General features: G+C 40.9%; 2 protein-coding genes across 2 annotated transcripts in view; both read left to right on the forward strand.

Moving 5' to 3' along the window:
• The first annotated feature begins 152 nt into the window (after positions 1 to 152).
• Positions 153 to 1,177, forward strand: LOC145910206 (prefoldin subunit 2-like). Its single transcript, XM_082997249.1, has 2 exons — positions 153 to 317; positions 616 to 1,177. The coding sequence occupies exons 1-2, from the start codon at positions 171 to 173 to the stop codon at positions 907 to 909; spliced, it is 441 nt and encodes a 146-aa protein (XP_082853375.1). The 5' UTR covers positions 153 to 170; the 3' UTR covers positions 910 to 1,177.
• An 803-nt stretch (positions 1,178 to 1,980) lies between these two features.
• Positions 1,981 to 20,012, forward strand: part of LOC145911281 (cilia- and flagella-associated protein 47-like) — a 37,927-nt gene continuing 19,895 nt past the window's right edge. Inside the window, exons 1-35 of the mRNA XM_082998570.1 lie at positions 1,981 to 2,207; positions 2,379 to 2,533; positions 2,764 to 3,018; positions 3,089 to 3,317; positions 3,666 to 3,820; positions 4,183 to 4,319; positions 4,421 to 4,509; positions 4,724 to 4,864; positions 5,172 to 5,377; positions 5,580 to 5,780; positions 6,070 to 6,264; positions 6,410 to 6,507; positions 6,833 to 6,999; positions 7,258 to 7,377; positions 7,510 to 7,637; positions 7,834 to 7,965; positions 8,072 to 8,210; positions 8,301 to 8,417; positions 8,567 to 8,752; positions 8,830 to 8,958; positions 9,247 to 9,394; positions 9,552 to 9,652; positions 9,898 to 10,100; positions 10,315 to 10,473; positions 10,588 to 10,752; positions 10,912 to 11,043; positions 11,355 to 11,476; positions 11,550 to 11,655; positions 12,109 to 12,248; positions 12,405 to 12,539; positions 13,250 to 13,383; positions 13,757 to 13,959; positions 14,282 to 14,446; positions 14,979 to 15,080; positions 15,264 to 15,519. Of these exons, the coding sequence (XP_082854696.1) occupies positions 2,052 to 2,207; positions 2,379 to 2,533; positions 2,764 to 3,018; positions 3,089 to 3,317; positions 3,666 to 3,820; positions 4,183 to 4,319; positions 4,421 to 4,509; positions 4,724 to 4,864; positions 5,172 to 5,377; positions 5,580 to 5,780; positions 6,070 to 6,264; positions 6,410 to 6,507; positions 6,833 to 6,999; positions 7,258 to 7,377; positions 7,510 to 7,637; positions 7,834 to 7,965; positions 8,072 to 8,210; positions 8,301 to 8,417; positions 8,567 to 8,752; positions 8,830 to 8,958; positions 9,247 to 9,394; positions 9,552 to 9,652; positions 9,898 to 10,100; positions 10,315 to 10,473; positions 10,588 to 10,752; positions 10,912 to 11,043; positions 11,355 to 11,476; positions 11,550 to 11,655; positions 12,109 to 12,248; positions 12,405 to 12,539; positions 13,250 to 13,383; positions 13,757 to 13,959; positions 14,282 to 14,446; positions 14,979 to 15,080; positions 15,264 to 15,519 (5,406 nt within the window). The 5' untranslated portion in view covers positions 1,981 to 2,051. The remainder of the gene's footprint in view (positions 2,208 to 2,378; positions 2,534 to 2,763; positions 3,019 to 3,088; positions 3,318 to 3,665; positions 3,821 to 4,182; positions 4,320 to 4,420; positions 4,510 to 4,723; positions 4,865 to 5,171; positions 5,378 to 5,579; positions 5,781 to 6,069; positions 6,265 to 6,409; positions 6,508 to 6,832; positions 7,000 to 7,257; positions 7,378 to 7,509; positions 7,638 to 7,833; positions 7,966 to 8,071; positions 8,211 to 8,300; positions 8,418 to 8,566; positions 8,753 to 8,829; positions 8,959 to 9,246; positions 9,395 to 9,551; positions 9,653 to 9,897; positions 10,101 to 10,314; positions 10,474 to 10,587; positions 10,753 to 10,911; positions 11,044 to 11,354; positions 11,477 to 11,549; positions 11,656 to 12,108; positions 12,249 to 12,404; positions 12,540 to 13,249; positions 13,384 to 13,756; positions 13,960 to 14,281; positions 14,447 to 14,978; positions 15,081 to 15,263; positions 15,520 to 20,012) is intronic.

Below are 20,012 nucleotides of genomic sequence, written 5' to 3' on the forward strand. Positions count from 1 at the left end.
TAAGCTCACATTTAATGGCAGCCGAATTCAGAACCTCTTACAAATTGAACACTCAAAACACTTTTTGTTCTTTCCAATCCAGTAATGTTTAAAATAAGTTTATTGAGTTTTGACTCTTTTGTTCCTGCAGAGTTTGTATTTCATTCTTTAAACAATTTTTGCACTACTTCATGATGGCGGACAAAAAAATTTCAAAGGAAGAAATAATTGAAGGTTTTAATCAACTGCGACAAGATCAACGAATTGTTGCTGCCAAGTTAGCGGAAATGGAGGCTGATAAAGCGGAACATGGAGTTGTAATTGAAGCATTATCAGAGGTAAATGCATGTACTGCACCTAACAATTATGCTTTATTCTGTAACATACTAATTAAGAAAGATCAGAATCTTACTCATATTTCTGTTTTTCCTGTCCAACATTCTAACTTACAACAGGCAAGTTTAAAGTCTAAAAATGTTTGAAAGATATGTTTGTTGGTAACATTTTTTGGGGGTAATAGGTGTCAAATTACTCCTTTTGAAAATGCATATTTTTGTTGTCTGGTGGACCAGCATTGTTCACCAGCACATATATTAACATCGTATCTTCGCTTACGATGCCTCTATTTGTTCGCAGGTCTCTGGCAACAGAAGGTGTTACAGGCTTATAGGGGATGTGCTTGTGGAGCGAACAGTCGGGGACGTTCTGCCCGCCCTGAAGAAAAACAGGGACCAGATAACCATGGTGACAGAAAGTCTAAACATAAAGCTGGGCGAAAAGGGCAAGGAGTTGAACGAATATCGGCAAAAGCACAATATAACTGTGCGTGGCGAAAACCCTAGCGGTGCCAGCGGCGACGTTGCTGGAAAAATGGAAGACGCGTCGAAACCGGGACAGACCGCCGGCGTTCTTGTCTCCAAAACCGATTGATTCATGTTTATTTGTTGTTTGATCACAGTGCTTACCGTCCCACGATACTGGCATGCTGCTATTTGTGACGAAATAAGAGAGATGTGCTTTTTGCGCGTGCGTAGGCATTGTTATTGTATCGCACAATACTCCAATTGAAAGCAAAACGTAACTTGCATGTTAATATTATTTTGTATGACGTTTAGGTTCAATGCTTCATCGCCTGTTTAATTCAAATATTCGTGAATGCTATGTGTGTCTTTTTTAATAAAAATGTTTAAAAATAGTTTCCACAATGGCACGTAGTTTGCAGGTCGGAATAATGGTGTAACCAAGAGAAGTTTGTAACCGTGATTTGGGTCAACCCTAAAATTACAAGTGGCGTAGAGGTTTGCTGTGACCTCTGGAACCCAACGTAAGGTTGCTTAGAACTATTTTTCTACAGGAAAAAGAGTGTGAAATCAAAAGGTTTGTTTCTTCACGGAGTAAACTGATTTTACCAGATGGTAAAACACAACTTACTCCAGCAGGATCATGTATACTATTTGCGTCGTGCTCAAAAGGCGATACATTAATTTTATAGTCTGCTCAACGCAGGGGATGCTGGGTGGTGAAATAAATGTTTCAAAAACCCGTTAATAGGCTTGGGAAATATTTTTGAATTTTGTGGTAAAGAATGGAGTCCCAGAGAGATAGCCAGGTTTTGTGCAAATGGTTTTACATTGCTTTAACAAAACGAATAAATGCATGTTTATTTTGTTTAATCTATGTTAAATAACATAACCTACACATACTTACATAATACTGCAATATATATTTGGTAAAAACTACATCATAAAAAATTAGGTATTTATCGCTACCTAGCGGTTGTTACTATAACAACAGTTTACAACCTGGCTTGAATCAAACTTCAGGCCAGGATAATATTTTTGTCAGAAACTTCTCCAAAGACGCGAAGTTTGATGCTCTACAATTTAATTATTTAAAGGATTTGTTTTTTCGTATTTGGACATAAACCCGATCACTCTGAATTTGGCCCTTAATAAAGCGTATAGCCAACTTACCAAGCCTGTTTTTATAATGCAGGTAATGAACTACAGGTATGAGAGTTTTGTATTGGAAATGTGAAACTTGTATTAGTCAGACAACCAAAAAATAGGAACATGAGTATGGATGGAGATGTTGCTGGAATCCGGATCACTCCTCCCATTGTGGAGTTTGTTGATGCCACAGTCAATGAAACATTTACAGTTAATTTGTTAGTGCAAAATGTCAGCAAGTTCAGCAAAAGAATACGATTTCATGCACCTGTGACTAGTGTAAGTAAATTTCACTAACTTTACACAGTGTTCAAAAAAGATTATTGAATTAACTATTGTGCTGGATTTAATTAACCTTTTGATTTGCCATTTTACGTTTATGTTCATGTACATAGTAACTTTCCATGCAAAAAAAATGATTTGATTTGTTGTGCTTTGTTGTGAATATAGAAATTCAAGCTAACAGTGACAAATCCAGAACGCCCAGTTGCCCCTGGTTTGGAAATAGCAGCCACAGTTAAATATACAAGTGAAACAGCTGAGGATGCAAGGGATCGAATTATTCTCTCTGTTGATGATGACATTATTGAAATTCCCCTATATGCGTAAGTAAAGATGCATTAGTTATACTGCTGTGTCAGATCAAATACCACAATTTGAGACAGGTAAGTATTGATCAAACATACCAATTGTATTGTAAAAATACACATTTGTCCAAGCAAAAATAAAAAGATGCAGCATTACAAATTTGCAGCTTTTGAAGGCCTTAAAGGCTGTACTTGCAATGTTCAATAGAATTAAAACTTGCTAAATTGTGTCTTATGTTTCACAACAGATATACACCAACACCATTGCTTGATCTTGAAGGGCCAGTGGACTTTGGTATGGTTGTTGCGAACAGCAGAGTGCTAAGCCAGGAGGTTGCATTGATAAACCATGGGTCAATGGCTGGCGAATTTAGCATTACTTGCAACAGCTCTCGTTCCATTGCTATTTCACCAAGAAGTGGCAAGGTGAACCCCAAAACAATTCAACTAATCAAAGTTGAGCTGGTCACTGAGACGCCAGGAACAGTCGATGAACTAGCAGAGTGAGCAAAAAAATATCCTTCATATCCTCCATAAATGAAAGATACATTTACAAATTTGTACCTTTTTTAGAGTGAAACTAGAAGGCATGCAAGACACCAAACTGCAGATAAAAGCTTGCATCGTGGAACAATCTCTGCAATTACTTGCTGGTGACAAGCAATCTGCACTTCAATGTGTTACGTTTGGACCAGCTTATTATGGAACTGATCGTGTGGAGCCAGCGTATCTGTTCAACAACGGCCCAGAACCTGTAAAATGGGTGTCTATTCTAGAGGAGGGGGCTGATGGTGAAGAGGCGGTAGGTTTAACAAAACATGATAATAATGATAATATTGCTATGATGCTAACCAAAGGCATCATTAAGAAAGGTTTAATATCCCAAATTGTTTAGGTTAAGACATACACTTGTGCCTTGTAGTCAGGTTACATATAAAATAACATTTATGTCTAGTGATTTGACAAAACTAAAACTCATATATATGATAAACAAAGCAGAATTAAAAGTATCCCATAAAAGTTTTTTTTTTATTAGAAAAACAAAAATAAAGTTAGTATTAATAGGCAGTTGAGAATCACTGATTTGAAATACCTCATCCAAAATGACTGTTCACCATTTTCCTTATGTAAAAAATTGTTTCATTCTTAGGGTGTGGACTTGACCAAGTCAACAGCCGCAATGTTAGCCACCTCCCCCATGGAAAAAATAAGAGGTCGTGCATTCGACATTTTGACGTCACTCATCACAGTTCTTCCCAACCAGGGGACAATTGGACCGTACGAGAAAGTTCCCGTATATTTCAGGTAAACTGATTGTTGTGGCGTCACACCGTATCGGATTGCAGATTTATTTTTCTGTGTACATTGATCAATTTAGAGGTGCGATCTTGCTGTGAATGAATGTACAATCTGTTGTCATTTTTACATTTATATGTCACTCTCAAAGTACGAAATAGGCAAAAATACCCAATTTATATTTCGTTGTTAAAAACATACTAACTGATTGGATTTATTGATTCGTTTAAAAGCCAATTTTTCGACCTGTGAGAAGGATCAAAGTGGCATGTACTTCGTCTCTAATATTCACTCAAAAAAAGTGTAAATTATTTAAGCTCGTTGGTTGATTGGCAATTTTGCAAAATTTTTAGCTGTGGCTTTATGCGTAGGTTCAGTCCTCGGTTCAACAGCTCCAATGTTGGTTGGGAAGCCACTGAAAAACCTCCACCACGACAAGACTTTGCACTCTTCATGCGATTTGAGATGGTCGGAAGTAATGACACCTTTCTGTGCGAAAACAACAACCGTGAGTTTTCTACATTATTAAACCTTTTCTGCAGCCAATGTCTCATATGTAGGCTAAACCCTATTGTGCGTTTTGGTTATTCCGTATTGCATTTTTTGCAGCCAATAAGAAGATAGAAGTAGCGGTGACGGCCACTGCAATCCCAGTGCTGGCCAACATCCAACCAAGTAGCACATTTGACTTTGGAGAGGTGACACTTTATTCAATAATTTCAGAGCAAAGATTTCAATTCCACGATACATTAATATTTTTAAATTACAGTGTTTGTTTGTTTCATGAAACTACCCTGGGGAGTTCCGTTTATGCGTAATCACTTTTAAGCTTAACCATTAAACACCGCTTACAATTAGGTACCATAAACTATATTTGATTAAGCATGTGCATGGTGTGTTTTTCTGATGTAGGTGTTATGTGGCGACCACAGCAGCGCCCTTTGTACTCTCACCAACGAATCTTCGCTCCTCCCGCTTTCTATACACTGCCGGAAGGTGGCGCACTTTAACGTCACTCCAGTGCAAGCAAAAATTAAACCGGGAAAAAGTCAGGTCAGAACCACTGTTTACAAATTGTTTTACAAAAAAAGTTCATTTTGTTTCAGTCCACCCTTATCCATGATGTAATAGGACAAACCAAGGGTAAAATGCAAAAAAATACCTGAGCGCGAAATTCATTATATTGTCTAAAACTCAGTTTATTTTTGTACGAAAAATTAACACAACGAATCTAGCGTCATACCAAGGAATTTATACATAATGGTTGGCAGTTAAGTAGTGACTGCTGAATGCAAATTGCACACCTTAAGGCAATAGAACCCCTCGTACATTTAGTGACGTAACAAACCACGTGTTTCAGGATATCATGCTTTCTTTCCAACCGAATCAAGCGGGAACTTTCCAGCCCCTGCAACTTATCGACGTGCTCGGAAAAGTGTGCGTCAATCGGCCTGAAGGGGGAAGCACCGAAATTGACGTCACGAAACTGTGCGTTCGACCCTTCCAGACGATCCCCATACAGCTCGTTGGAACGTCCGTCGCCATACCAAAGTTTCGAGAACCAAGGTGAGATGTTATGAAACAATTCAGTTTATTCACGGGATGGTTTGTTAATGAAATGGCGTCCATTGTCACTACCAAGCATTTTGTTCTAAAGGAGGCATTGAAATAGAAAAGCAACCAATTAATAAACACCATTGAAACGCATGTTACACAATGTGCGAAAATTATACAATCAATAATCAAAAATTCTCGGCCAATAATCCAGAATCAACCCTGGAATCACACCGATGATAACCAACGAGACGGGTCAGTTCCCAGAAGTGCCTGTCGATGACGTCAAGAAGGTCAAAGGTCAGCTTCGTCCGGTGGTTGTAAATACGGCGAACACAGGCTTCCACTCGAGCGCCGGGAGAAGAGAGGACTGCGCCGGTTCGGGAAAAGTCCTGGTGGCTTTTCCCAACGACAGGTGAATGCTCAACCACTTCACAGAATGTACTCAACTACAATTAAGAAAATTCTAAACTAGTGGCAGACTATTAGCGTCAAAATGAATAGTTACAATGAATTCGCTACAATGGATTGTCACTTTCAGATCCGTTGGTCAACACTTGGCAGCACAGACTGATTCCTGTAGCCTTCCAGGCAATTTCACATGATACAATTCCGTTTTTAAGTTAACGAACCACCAGTCTTATATAGCAGACATCGTTCTTTAAATGCAATTGCCGTATTGGAGTTGTTCGATATTATTTCAGAGCTCAAAGTATCAGACCTTCAAAACGCGATGAGGATTATCAGACGCCTTACACGAAGAGCAAGAGACATACCTACGTGGATCCTGATTATGCTTATACAGTCGAGGAGGAACAAACCAGGAAAGAACACAAGGACAGATATGCTCAATTTCTGCGTGAATGCGGCGATAAACGGCGAAAGATGGAACAGAACAGGTATTTTTTAAATATTGATCATTAGGTTTATGTAAACTTTTGTATAAACTATATATATGCCGTGTATAATTCCATTATCTGTGACATAAATGTATATATATGTATATATATTTTTTACAATTTTACATGTAATTTTTCGCCGCAGAGAATTTAGGGAGATGTGCAATGAGAAGGACCTTGCGATGAAACCAGCGGCTGGACTGAAACCCCCGAAACTTTCAGCTAGAGAAATTGAAAGTCCAGGTAAAATGGAGGTCAATAAGATGCAGCATACATATAATATATCCACACCACTCAATTTCTGTATATTTCTGTACTAAATTTAGGTACAGACGCCTAAAATGCAATATTATTCAAAATTGTGTCGACTGATATTTTTTTCTCACTTACATACCCACGAAAACGAAAGTTGGCAACATACCAAAGTAAAGCACAGAAACTTGTCTCATACAAATCATTGCATCATTCTGAAACTAACTGCCTATTAAAGCTGACTAATTCAAAAAACTTGTTTTTACAACATAGAAATTTTAGCAGCAATAGAAAATATTTGTTTTTTTTTGTTTAGAGCCCCACCAAGTGATGCCACTAAACGAGAAGCACCGGTTGCTAACGACGCGTCAACTGGCCAATCAGGAGCGCCAGGCAACCACAAGACCGGTTACCGACGGCTTGAATGCAGTTCCCACCACTAACACGGAGAAAAATGACTGCAGACGCCAACTTACTCCCCAGGTTTAATATAAATTTGAAACTCAAAGTTAGTGCTATTTTTTCTTTCCCTATCTAAATTACTTAATACGTAACATCAAGCCCCCGGTGAGGCTTGAACTAACGACCCAAGGCATACCGAGTCACTGCTCTGTCCACAGAGCTGCATTAGGTCAAGGGTTACTGTGGGCATTTGGCAGCTGAGATCGCCAAGTAATGGGATTCCTAGTGGGTCGATCGCGCCTTCCGCGTTCTATTACGGATGTTTTTTGATTAATTTAGGATTTGCACAAAGTTATAATCGGTCCTCCGACGATCGACTTTGGTGGCATTTGTCTCCGTTCAACAAACCACAAACAACTTCACATCGTCAACAACCTCAACCACTATATCCACGTGCAGGTAAATTGAAATTTTGCATTGCTATTAAGCATTGTACCAAATAAATGCATAGGCGCCTTCGTGTGAAAAAGTTATCTGTTTTTCGCCTCAACTCGGCTTTAGTCACGTGTTATTGAACATGACACGTTCCAGGTTGTGATCGACTGCAAGGAATTACGTCAGACATCTCCACTCTCCCAGGTCATTCCCGCCCAGTCGAAAGCTCAGTTTACTCTTGTATTCGAATCCAACACCGAGGGAAAATTTCAACGTTCGATCACGTGAGTTGAAGTTTTATTTGCGTGGTTTATTCGTGTTTGTGATGTCCGACCACCGAAAAAAAAGTCACTTGAACAGTTCATTAAATTTTTACATTTTTACACTAAAGACTATTAATACGTTTACTTTTCTGTTGCTTTTGTAATCTATTTTTTCCGATACAATTTTAAATAACTTTGTCTGTTGATATTTCTTTAGTTACACGGTGAACTCCCAGCATGAAAGCCACGTGCTTGTTTTGGCCAAGGTCGTTCCGGTCGCTCTTGAGCTCTCATCCGACTTCCTCGACCTCCACGCGGATCAGGGACTACCAATAGAGGCTGGATACAGGTCAGACGAGAGAACAGTTCTTGTAGCGGTGTATCATCCTATATTAACTTAATTAACAAGGGAAAGAAGCATAACCTTGTCGCGTGTTTAACATGACGTTCTTCAGATCGGTGGTGACTCTTCACAATCGACGTAACTATGCAGCCGACTTTACCTGGTCTCCGATCCTCACTGACCGTGGAACCGCCTTCAGCATTAGACCTGCCACGGGCACAGTGGGGCCGTTTCAAGATCTGAAATGCGAGGTCGGTTGTTAATTCCGTTGAATGGAATTTTGGAATTTTTCAATTAAAGATTTCATTTAAAAATAAAAACGTTGACTTTTGTTCAAACAGGTCGTCTTTCATCCGAGTTATTTTGCGCCACTGGAGGGCGAGTTTCATCTCCAAGTTTACAACGGAAATTCGATGAAACTGAAATGCCTCGCGAAGCTCGGGGCGGCGAACGTGCAGGTACATGCTGCTTTTTTTTGCCTTTCTTTTCGCTTTAAATTTTAATGGATAACTTTAATGTTTTAAGGTTCTTATTCAACCATGTTTAAGCCCAAGTTGTCCAAACGTTTCTATCACACTGTGAATAAAACGATATTTTTACCTTGAAGTTCGTGGAGCGGCGCATTTTGTTTGGCAATGTCCCTCTCAATATGCGCACAACCCGTACAGCTCTCCTGCACAACTCCGGCCACAACCACGCCATGTTCTACGTCATTAACTCCAACCCCTTCCCGGGCATGACTGTGTCACCAGTGCACGGGGTAGTCCCCGTGGGGGGAAACACCGAGCTCAAGGTATGTTGTCAGCCGTGACTCTCTCACTAAAATTTTACTTCGTGAATTGTAAAAAGCATATATTTTTTTGCATGAAGATCATTCTTTCGCCGAACGCTGTGGTAAAGTTCGATACATGGATTCAAGTCAATATTCGAGGTTGGAAAACAATTGATCTGAGAATGGGAGGAACGGTGGAGCCGCCAGAAGTTGATATCGACGTTAAGGTGAATTTCCCTTTAAATTTGGAACGTTAATAGTGTCCAGAAAATGTCAATTGTTCGTGGCATTTTTGTCTTTTTTTGCATTCTAATGTTGGTGCCGCTTTTTCAACCTCACTCAATCTAAAAAATGTCAATAAATTAAAAAAATATGCTCATGGTTAACTTTGTAAAAATAGGTACGTTTATGCTACATTGGTGCAAGTTGGTAACGTTGCATTTTGGCTTAATTGGTGTGTGACGCAAGTTTTCTGTATGGTATGATATGTTAACAATTCCGTCGGTGATTGACAGGCGTTCAAGTTCAGCGGTGTTTACTGTGGTTCAACCGTCAACATTCCATTCAATCTCATCAACATGACTTCGACTAAAGTAAAGGCGGAATTCGACCTGAGCAAACATGCTGACTTTGCTTTGTCATTTCCTGAAGAGGAACTCGACGGTAAAATGCTGCATCTCTTTTACATCATTTAGTATAGACTTTAAATCGTTTGCTGCACGCTTATTAACACAAAACATGCAATGAACACAAAAAATATATGCTTGGTTGAAACGATATTGCACTCTAAAATATTTTTTACACCTTCTTCAATTTGCAGATGATCCAAACGACCACGAACCGATGTCGCCTCACAATTATTCCGTGGAACTATGCGGACAACAAAACTTGGCGTGCGTTCTCAGTTTCCACCCAACTGCTGTAAGCGACGAAATTTGTATGAAATGTCAGGTTAAATTGGCTAAAATTACCTTTAATGTAATACATCTTCTCATACATCGGAGTCTAACTTTATGCCATTTCCAAAAAGCAAATTGGTGCCATTATGCAATATCTCTCGTCAAAATACACTTGCAAGTAATTACATAAACGTACTGGTAAAAATTGCTAAAAATGCATTATATTTTACACATGCTACTATTACTAATGCTCTTTCCGGTGCATAGGTGGCGTCATACGATTTCACACTCCCAGTCGTTATCAACAAAACGGGGGCTCCCAGTCCCACACCCAGTACTTTCCCTCCAACCCCGGCACCGTCCGAACGTCACATCATCACACCCCGTCCAATCATTATCAATATACCCACACCCCGAAGAAGGGTGGTCGCCACAGCTCTTCGGCCCATTCTTGACGTCTCTTCGTCGAGGTGTATATTTGTGTTATTGTAATTGTGACGCAACTAATCGTGTCAAGTTTTCTGTTGAAAAAGGGACACTTGAAGTTGGAATATGCGTCTCTTTCTTGTCCATTCTCTATTGATATTTTGAAAACTTATTACTAATGAAAATGCGCGGCAAATTAACGCTGCTAAATGTGTAAACTTTATACTGTAATTAACCTGGTTATGATTGTGTTGTCAGGTTGGATTTTACTTTACCCGTTTCCTTTATGGAATTGAACGCGGCCGAAGCGGGAGGCGACAGAAAACAACTCACACTTTCCAACAAAAGCAACACTGGGGTGAAATGGCAGCTTGATCTTGGAGCTGCTGACAACATGTCGGAAGATTCCGCTTTTGCGTAAGTTGTTGGCTAGTAGACACTTTAAAGCATATTATTGGTCATGAGAAAGTATTTAAATCCACTGAACATGGTTCTTTTTTGAGTAAGTCATACTACTATGGCGCATTTCAGGTTTTTGAAACCAGGAGGTGCGTGGTTTCCGCTTGATAACGTGTCAGGATATTTGGAACCGAACAGGAAGATCACAATGACCGTCATATTTTCTCCCACTAAACCTGGAAGTTTCTTCTACAAAATTCCGATAATTCTCAACGATGACAAAACAAAGCCATACAGGTAGATAAAGACAAATCACGCCCCTAAAAGCTAATGCGAAATTATACATTTTCCGGTGTGCATTTCCTTATGCGTCCAGGCATATTAAATGCGCGAATGACTTATCATGTAATTTTGATCATTCACAAGCTCGTCGACACACGATTGGTTGTTTTTCAGGCATGTGACCTTCAGTGCCCTACTGCAGCCGCCTACCATTTCCTTTGACCCTCTCGCCCTCGTGTTGACCCCTGTCCCGCTGGCCACCGCCGTGTACGCCGAGTTCAACATCGTCGCCACTGGATACGCTAAGTAAACATTTTGTCCGCTGTAATGTCTTGTCCAAGAATTCCATTGCCCTTTTTAGAGGCACAATCTATCCCGGACATAGTTGAACAATTGTAATATTTTCTTAGCCACAAGGTTATTTTACTCATTTTATTCACAACAAGAATTCACAACAAGAAAAATTATACTTATTTTGCGGTCTTTGTTATAATTTAAAGAATTCGTGTTGCAAAAGTTTGAACCACGTTTCCTCATTTTGGTTGGAGTAGGAATAAAAGGGGTTTGAGACATCCTCATTTGCGGTTATGAGTGTGACTGCATTGTTTTTAAAACAGGGAAAGCACCCTGAAGGTGAATGTCCCGGATGTAGAGGCGGACGACGGATCCTTGGTATCTTGCTTCGCCGTTGATTTTCCGAACGGTCCAACAATTTCAGTTCCGAAGTCCTTCTCGGCGGGTAATTAAATGTTTTGCCAAGCTTTCATTGCGTCTTGTGCATGTTAACCTCCAAACCACCATGTTTTACGCAGTGGATAACACGGTTAGTGTGCTTGTGCCGTGTGTGATGACATTCAGTTCGGACAAACCTGTTTCCGCCACCATTGACCTTACTTTCATCGACGATGCTGGACGAAGGTAAGAAAATTCATGGACTTTATTTTTTTGTACTTTTATCATACGGTGTATTTGCCTTTGTAAGTTCAATTGTACTGAATAATTATTTCCAGTTGTTTTTGTTGTGAACACGGTATAGAACTTCGTTGGGACTGCGTTGTTGGCTATAGTGTTAATTAAACAGTGTAAGGTATTGTGGTATTCATCCCAATATAAAAAGCCGAAGCTAAGATGCTGTTAATCATTTTAAGTAAACGTTTCGAACCTATACTTGGTTCATCATCAGTACTACTACCGTAACAGCATCTTAGCTTTGGCTTTTTTTATTCAAAGTTATTAACTCCACTTATTTTGCACTCATCCCATTATTTTAACATAAAAAACAGGGTCTTGAACCCAGAGAAAACACAGAAGCATAAAACGAGAATAAACAAAAAAAACACCAACGTAGTAATCCCCACTTTTGTTTCTCAGGTTCAGCATTCCTGTGACGGCCACTGCGGACAACTGCCTTCTCACAGTTTATCCATTCCTAGCCGCACACAGAAACGACCACCAGATAGTGTGCGAACAGGATAAGCAGCTACGTGGACTTGCCCAGGATGCCAACTCAGGTTTGCTTTACCCTTTTGTGTCTAGGTTGTTCATGCCCGGTTGGCAACAAATAGCTTGACCCATTGCATAACTGACAAAACTTCCATTGTTTTAGACATAATTTGCTAAGTCATTTTTTAAGACAGGCAGTAAAGCATTTGCATTTGTAATATCAGCGAGCCTTGGTGAAGCAGTCCTACTGCCCTGCGTTTCTCCCCATCGTCCGTCCACACGAGGGAGCACGAGCGCGACGAGCTCTCACTTCGGAACGACGTCAACTTCGTTCGAAGAATCGACCAACACAGCATCCGGTAAAACGATCAAATGAAAACCGAGTCCTCGATTTCAGGTTGTGTGCTGCACATTGTGCCAAAAATGGCCAGAATGTCGCACGCCTTGGGAGGTGATTGGTGGAACGCGAGAAACCAAATATTCTTGCGAAACAGTTGGTTAACTTGCATGGTTTTGCATACAGGCGTAGTTAGATCAATCTGCTAGGTTTTCTTTTAACTGAAGCTTTAAAGAACCAGCTTTAGTTCTTAGGCAGGCTACGTTGAGGCTCAGGTTTTTATTGTTTTCTCTTGGAGTTTATGCGCAGGCAACACAAGCAGCTCTTACTTTCTTACAACTGCATCTGGGTTCAGCGGGTCTATACCGGACTCAATAACGTTTCAATCGCGCTCGTCAGCTCCAGGTAAGGAGGCAGTCAGTTAGACCCGAGGGAAGTCGAGTCAGGCCAAGGAAGTTAGTTACAGTCAGACTGAAAGAAAGGAATGCTGCTGAGTAAAAATTATTTTAAAATAGCTGGACGTTAGTATGAAACCAAAATTTGTGCATATTGTCGTGGGCCAGGTTTTGAACAAACGACAAATTTCCAACATATCTGGATAATATATTTCATATCAAAAAAAGTATTGGTGGTTACAGTTTGTGTTGAAAAGCGATCTTTAAATCCGACGTCGTTTATTCGAACAAGAATTTAATTGATAAAATGCATCTTGACGTGCGGTTTCGTCTCAAGAGTCGGAGTTTGAACAGAGTTCGAGAGACGGAGCACATCCTGCTCTCCCGGCAAACAGTGATACAACAGCAGCCTCCCAACTACGTAACAACCAGCCCAAAAACGCCACACACGATGTTGCCTCCATGCAAAAGGTATGAAGAACACGATACGTTTATATTTATGTCACAAATAAATTTTTTGTCACTGTTACGTAAATTATCGACGGATTCTACCTACTAATACGAACCTATGGTACCTTCCAAACATCTGTAATGTTACTTGTTTGTTATGTCTTGCTAAAAGAGGGAATCCCTTTGCCCTTTTATCACGGAGATAGTTTAACAATTTCTAATATTTACTCAGTCATAAGTTTATTTTGCTCATTTTGTTCACAACTAGAATTCTGCAAATTTTTAAAATTTCATTTTTATTTGGCGAAAAACAACAACATATTTTCACTGCAGCGAAAAACAGGTGATTTTTTACTATTTTTATCTTAACTTTTGTCAATTCCTCACGCCTCAGCGCATCACACTGAACCAGAAAAGTGCTGACGATGCCCAACGCGAGCTTGTCTCCCGGTCTCTCGGTTCGGCTATTTTTCCGTTCGAGAGCTCACTAGAGGCGCACTTTCACCACGAGGTGTTACTCGCGGCTCAACGCTGGTTCTCAATCCATGGCTGGCCGGGAGGTCCGTTCCCCATCACAGTTCCACAAAGTCTGCGGAGGTTTGTACTCCAGAAATAAATACATGTACTAATTTTTTGCTTTAACAGGCGGGCCTAAAATACATTGGTTGCTATTATTTTACTTTTCTTTGCTGGCCATTTGGAGAAAAAGGGTTGAAAATCCCCAGGGGAAATAACATGCGATTTTGTGTTCTATTTCGCAAATAATCAGTTCATTGAATCCTGTCTTTTTGTAAAATTATTGTTTTGTGAAAAATCTACACAATTTTAGGTTTCATTTCATAACCACCCAGTTATTAAACACAAACTTTTCAACAAAAAAAGGATTTATTGTCTTTCAGTTATTACGTTCTTGTATTAGGTTAGTGACGCGGATCCCATATGACGAGGATGACGTGCGCGTTCCTCCTAAACGCGATGCGACATCTAACGGCAAACGATCGCGACCGACGGTTGGAGGTTGGGACACGAACTTGAAAAAGGACGTGAAAACCGTATATGACATGCTGCAACACTTATGTGGAAGGTAATTATATTGTATTTTTTATTGTTCGAATTTTTTTTGTTGCGCTCTTGTTTCTATTCAAAGTCTAGTGCAGGGCTTCCCAAACTTTTTCGTGCCCGATCCTCTTTAACTGGTTAAAGGTTTCCACAACTCCTTTTGTTTGACAGTAATAATTGGAAGTAGGGTAGCAACGTAGTTTAGGTAACGCTGGTCTAGTGTGCTCTATTGTCTGTTGCATTTATAATAACTCTTATCTCTTTTATACATGCACATTTCTCCGTTAGAGCATGAAAACCACTGTGCCACGCAAATCTAATATGATTTGAACACAACTCATTGTGGCAAAACGCCTGAACGATATAATTGTGGAGTACTTTAACCCAGGTTATTCTGACCACTAATCCCAATCAGGTTTTTTGTACTTGGTATATAAGCTGAGCTATCGCTTTAAGCAGCTTACTCACGGGTATTTCATTGGCGTCGCCATGATGGTTATTTAATTTACGCCCATAAATATCCAATTAAGCGCATAAGATATCTTAACGTTGCACAGGATGGTTCCTGGTATTCCCATTAACCAACCCCTACCACGTGATGCCACCGAGCGAGTTCTGCAACTTCACTGGCAACATTCCACCCTTCTTACCTTCCTGAGGTTTGTGTTTAAATTTTAATTTCTGGTATAAATTAATTGATAATAACGACAAACAACTAAGGGTTTTATTCTTATAAAAGTTGTCGAATTTTAATTTCTGTCATGAATTTAAGTCTTAAAACATAAACATCAAATAAACAGAGTTCCCACATTTTGAATAAACGCGTATTTGTTGCTGAACAGAGGACAGGGAGCGTCAGTATCGGCGATCAGGCCAGAGTTTCTCCTCACAGCGCGTGATTATCGTCGCTGGGTGAAAGTGCGCGAACGTGAGGCAAAGAGACAAGAGCAGTTGGGTAAACATTCACAACCGCAAGATGGCGCCGAAGATCTCGATGAAGAGAGGGGCAAAGTAACGTCAACAATGCAGATAGAAGACGAGCTGTTCGAGTCGGTATCAAAGAGGGCGTGGACAGATTTACTTCTGCAACTATTTAAGGTAAACAATGTTATTACAATGGAACTGTGTTTGTCTTGTGTCTTGGCACCAGTCACTATCCTCGCTTCATCAGGTGTGGCAAATGGCGATCACGCACAGTCGCTTGTTAGTCAAGTATAGGACACAATGTAAGAGTTGAAATGAAGATTGGAAAACATATGCTTTACGTAAGGAAAATCATTATTATTACAAATAGGAAACTTCAAACTAAAGTTTGAGCTAAACGCGTTAAAGATTAACTATACACGTGATAGAAGGTACAGCGACCGTGTTTCAAAATATCCGCCTCGAAAGTTACAAAACAAATTAATTTATTGCAAAATCCAGGTTATTTTTTTAAATCTGAATCCTAACGTTGTGACGTTCCCACTGCAGTTGATTTGTGTGGTTTGTTGTTTTCGTCAGTTTCTTATCTCCAATGCTGAAAATTGCTTTATAAATTTGTAAACAATAGACTTGTAATGATAAATACGTGGTGGGTTTCTTTCCTCCAATGACATAATACTGACTTCTACTGTCCAAAGAATGTTGATTTTTTAGTCAGATCACACTTTCCTGATGGCTTTGTACAAAACATCATTATCATTTCCGCTTTCGATAAACTTCTGCAGTTTCTTTGAACTTTTTTCCGTTTTTCGACCTGTGATGAACAATAATGCCATTTCCAAACTATTGGCTTACAACGCAAACATTTAACAGCCTTTCGTGCACTAACATTTAGAGTTAGACAATCAACCATATGGCTTGAATGCATGTTGCGAATGCGCCTGTCAATCAAATGACGTCACAGTTTTAGGGCGGCGCTACAAGGCAGTGATATGTAAGCTCTCTTTTGTCGCCTCGAACCCGCCGGGCTCGTTGGCGTGAGTCTGTAATCCGTGCGACTTCGGAGGCTTGAGTTGGAGGACGGCTTGAGATTGGGAGCTCTGCGGCGTCTTGACCTATGTCGATCGGGCGTCCGCGCTAAGCTCGGCGTCAATATGGAGACTCCGGGGTAGCCCAGAGCATCCAGGTTGTCCAAGGAGGAACGAACCGGGCCAGGCCCGAAAGGGAGCAGCCAAAAGTTCCCGCGTTGATCAGTAGCGGGATAGCGCCTGTGAATGGGCGAGTCGTCGCAGCCCAGCCAATACAGTTGGACCCAACTCTTTTCTTTACCGAATTTTGTTTGGGGAAATTGCTTTATGCTGACAAAACTATTTTTTAAGATCTGAATCCTAACCTTTTGACGTCCCCACTGCAGTTGATTTGTGTGGTTTGTTCTTACCATGAGTTTCTTATCTCCAATTCTGATATTTAAAGTTTCAAAAAATTGTAAAAAACTGCTTTATGAATTTGTAAACAAAATACTTGTAGTGATAAATACGTGGTGGATTTCTTTCCTCCAATGACATAATTCTGATACTGACATCTACTGCCCAAAAAATGTTGATTTCTTTCCGTCAGAACACACCTTCTTGATGGCTTTGTACAAAACATCATTATCATTTCCTCTTCCGATAAACTTCTGCAGTTACTTTGAACTTTTTTCCCTTTTTCCGACCTGTGATGAAAAAAATGCCATTTCCAAACTATTGGCTTACCACGCAAACATTTAACAGCCTTTCGTGCACTGACATTTAGACAATCAACCATATGGCTTGAATGCATGTTGCGAATGCGCCTGTCAAACAAATGACGTCACAGTTTTAGGGCGGCGCTACAAGGCAGTGATATGTAAGCTCTCTTTTGTCGCCTCGAACCCGCCGGGCTCGTTGGCGTGAGTCTGTAATCCGTGCGACTTCGGAGGCTTGAGTTGGAGGACGGCTTGAGATTGGGAGCTCTGCGGCGTCTTGACCTATGTCGATCGGGCGTCCGCGCTAAGCTCGGCGTCAATATGGAAACTCCGGGGTAGCCCAGAGCATCCAGGTTGTCCAAGGAGGAACGAACCGGGCCAGGCCCGAAAGGGAGCAGCCAAAAGTTCCCGCGTTGATCAGTAGCGGGATAGCGCCTGTGAATGGGCGAGTCGTCGTAGCCCAGTCAATACAGTTGGACCCAACTCTTTTCTTTCCGAATTTCTTGTCGGAACTTGCTTCATGCTGACAAAACTATTTTTTTGAGATCTGAATCCTAACGTTGTTACGTCCCCACTGCAGTTGATTTGTGTGGTTTGTTGTTATCATGAGTTTCTTATCTCCAATGCTGAAAATTGCTTTATAAATTTGTAAACAATAGACTTGTAATGATAAATACGTGGTGGGTTTCTTTCCTCCAATGACATAATTCTGACTTCTACTGCCCAAAGAATGTTGATTTTTTTTCCGTCAGAACACACCTTCTTGATGGCTTTGTACAAAACATCATCATCATTTCCGCTTCCGATAAACTTCTGCAGTTTCTTTTAACTTTTTTCCCTTTTTCCGACCTGTGATGAAAACAATGCCATTTCCACACTATTGGCTTACCACGCAAAAATTTAACAGCCTTTCGTCCACTGACATTTAGACAATCAACTATATGGCTTGAATGCATGTTGCGAATGCGCCTGTCAATCAAATTACGTCACAGTTTTAGGGCGGCGCTACAAGGCAGTGATATGTAAGCTCTCTTTTGTCGCCTCGAACCCGCCGGGCTCGTTGGCGTGAGTCTGTAATCCGTGCGACTTCGGAGGCTTGAGTTGGAGGACGGCTTGAGATTGGGAGCTCTGCGGCGTCTTGACCTATGTCGATCGGGCGTCCGCGCTAAGCTCGGCGTCAATATGGAGACTCCGGGGTAGCCCAGAGCATCCAGGTTGTCCAAGGAGGAACGAACCGGGCCAGGCCCAAAAGGGAGCAGCCAAAAGTTCCCGCGTTGATCAGTAGCGGGATAGCGCCTGTGAATGGGCGAGTCGTCGTAGCCCAGTCAATACAGTTGGACCCAACTCTTTTCTTTGCCGAATTTTAATTGGATACTTGCTTCATGCTGACAAAACTATTTTTTAAGATCTGAATCCTAACCTTTTGACGTCCCCACTGCAGTTGATTTGTGTGGTTTGTTGTTATCATGAGTTTCTTATCTCCAATGCCGATGTTTAAAGTTTTAAAAAATTGTTAAAAAACTGCTTCATAAATTTGTAAACAAAATACTTGTATTGATAAATACTTGGTGGATTTCTTTCCTCCAATGACATAATTCTGACATCTACTGCCCAAAGAATGTTGATTTTTTTTTCGTCAGAACACACCTTCTTAATGGCTTTGTGCAAAACATCATTATCATTTCCGCTTCCGATAAACTTCTGCAGTTTCTTTGAACTTTTTTCCCTTTTTCCGACCTGTGATGAAAACAATGCCATTTCCACACTATTGGCTTACCACGCAAAAATTTAACAGCCTTTCGTCCACTGACATTTAGACAATCAACTATATGGCTTGAATGCATGTTGCGAATGCGCCTGTCAATCAAATTACGTCACAGTTTTAGGGCGGCGCTACAAGGAGGTGATATGTAAGCTCTCTTTTGTCGCCTCGAACCCGCCGGGCTCGTTGGCGTGAGTCTGTAATCCGTGCGACTTCGGAGGCTTGAGTTGGAGGACGGCTTGAGATTGGGAGCTCTGCGGCGTCTTGACCTATGTCGATCGGGCGTCCGCGCTAAGCTCGGCGTCAATATGGAGACTCCGGGGTAGCCCAGAGCATCCAGGTTGTTCAAGGAGGAACGAACCGGGCCAGGCCCAAAAGGGAGCAGCCAAAAGTTCCCGCGTTGATCAGTAGCGGGATAGCGCCTGTGAATGGGCGAGTCGTCGTAGCCCAGTCAATACAGTTGGACCCAACTCTTTTCTTTGCCGAATTTTAATTGGATACTTGCTTCATGCTGACAAAACTATTTTTTAAGATCTGAATCCTAACCTTTTGACGTCCCCACTGCAGTTGATTTGTGTGGTTTGTTGTTATCATGAGTTTCTTATCTCCAATGCCGATGTTTAAAGTTTCAAAAATTGTTAAAAAACTGCTTTATAAATTTGTAAACAAAATACTTGTATTGATAAATACGTGGTGGATTTCTTTCCTCCAATGACATAATTCTGACATCTACTGCCCAAAGAATGTTGATTTTTTTTCCGTCAGAACACACCTTCTTGATGGCTTTGTGCAAAACATCATTATCATTTCCGCTTCCGATAAACTTCTGCAGTTTCTTTGAACTTTTTTCCCTTTTTCCGACCTGTGATGAAAAATATGCCATTTCCAAACTATTGGCTTACCACGCAAACATTTAACAGCCTTTCGTGCACTGACATTTAGACAATCAACCATATGGCTTGAATGCATGTTGCAAATGCGCCTGTCAAACAAATGACGTCACAGTTTTAGGGCGGCGCTACAAGGCAGTGATATGTAAGCTCTCTTTTGTCGCCTCGAACCCGCCGGGCTCGTTGGCGTGAGTCTGTAATCCGTGCGACTTCGGAGGCTTGAGTTGGAGGACGGCTTGAGATTGGGAGCTCTGCGGCGTCTTGACCTATGTCGATCGGGCGTCCGCGC

The sequence above is a fragment of the Ascidia mentula genome, chromosome 8 (assembly GCF_947561715.1).
Source record: "Ascidia mentula chromosome 8, kaAscMent1.1, whole genome shotgun sequence".
In the NCBI taxonomy this organism is placed as follows: Eukaryota; Metazoa; Chordata; class Ascidiacea; order Phlebobranchia; family Ascidiidae; genus Ascidia; species Ascidia mentula.

Bases quoted from the DNA above. Each gene is read 5' to 3' on its own strand.
- LOC145910206 (XM_082997249.1), top strand. From the start codon at position 171: ATGATGGCGGACAAAAAAATTTCAAAGGAAGAAATAATTGAAGGTTTT. The intron at 318-615 runs GTAAATGCATGT...ATTTGTTCGCAG, and splicing joins TAATTGAAGCATTATCAGAG to GTCTCTGGCAACAGAAGGTG.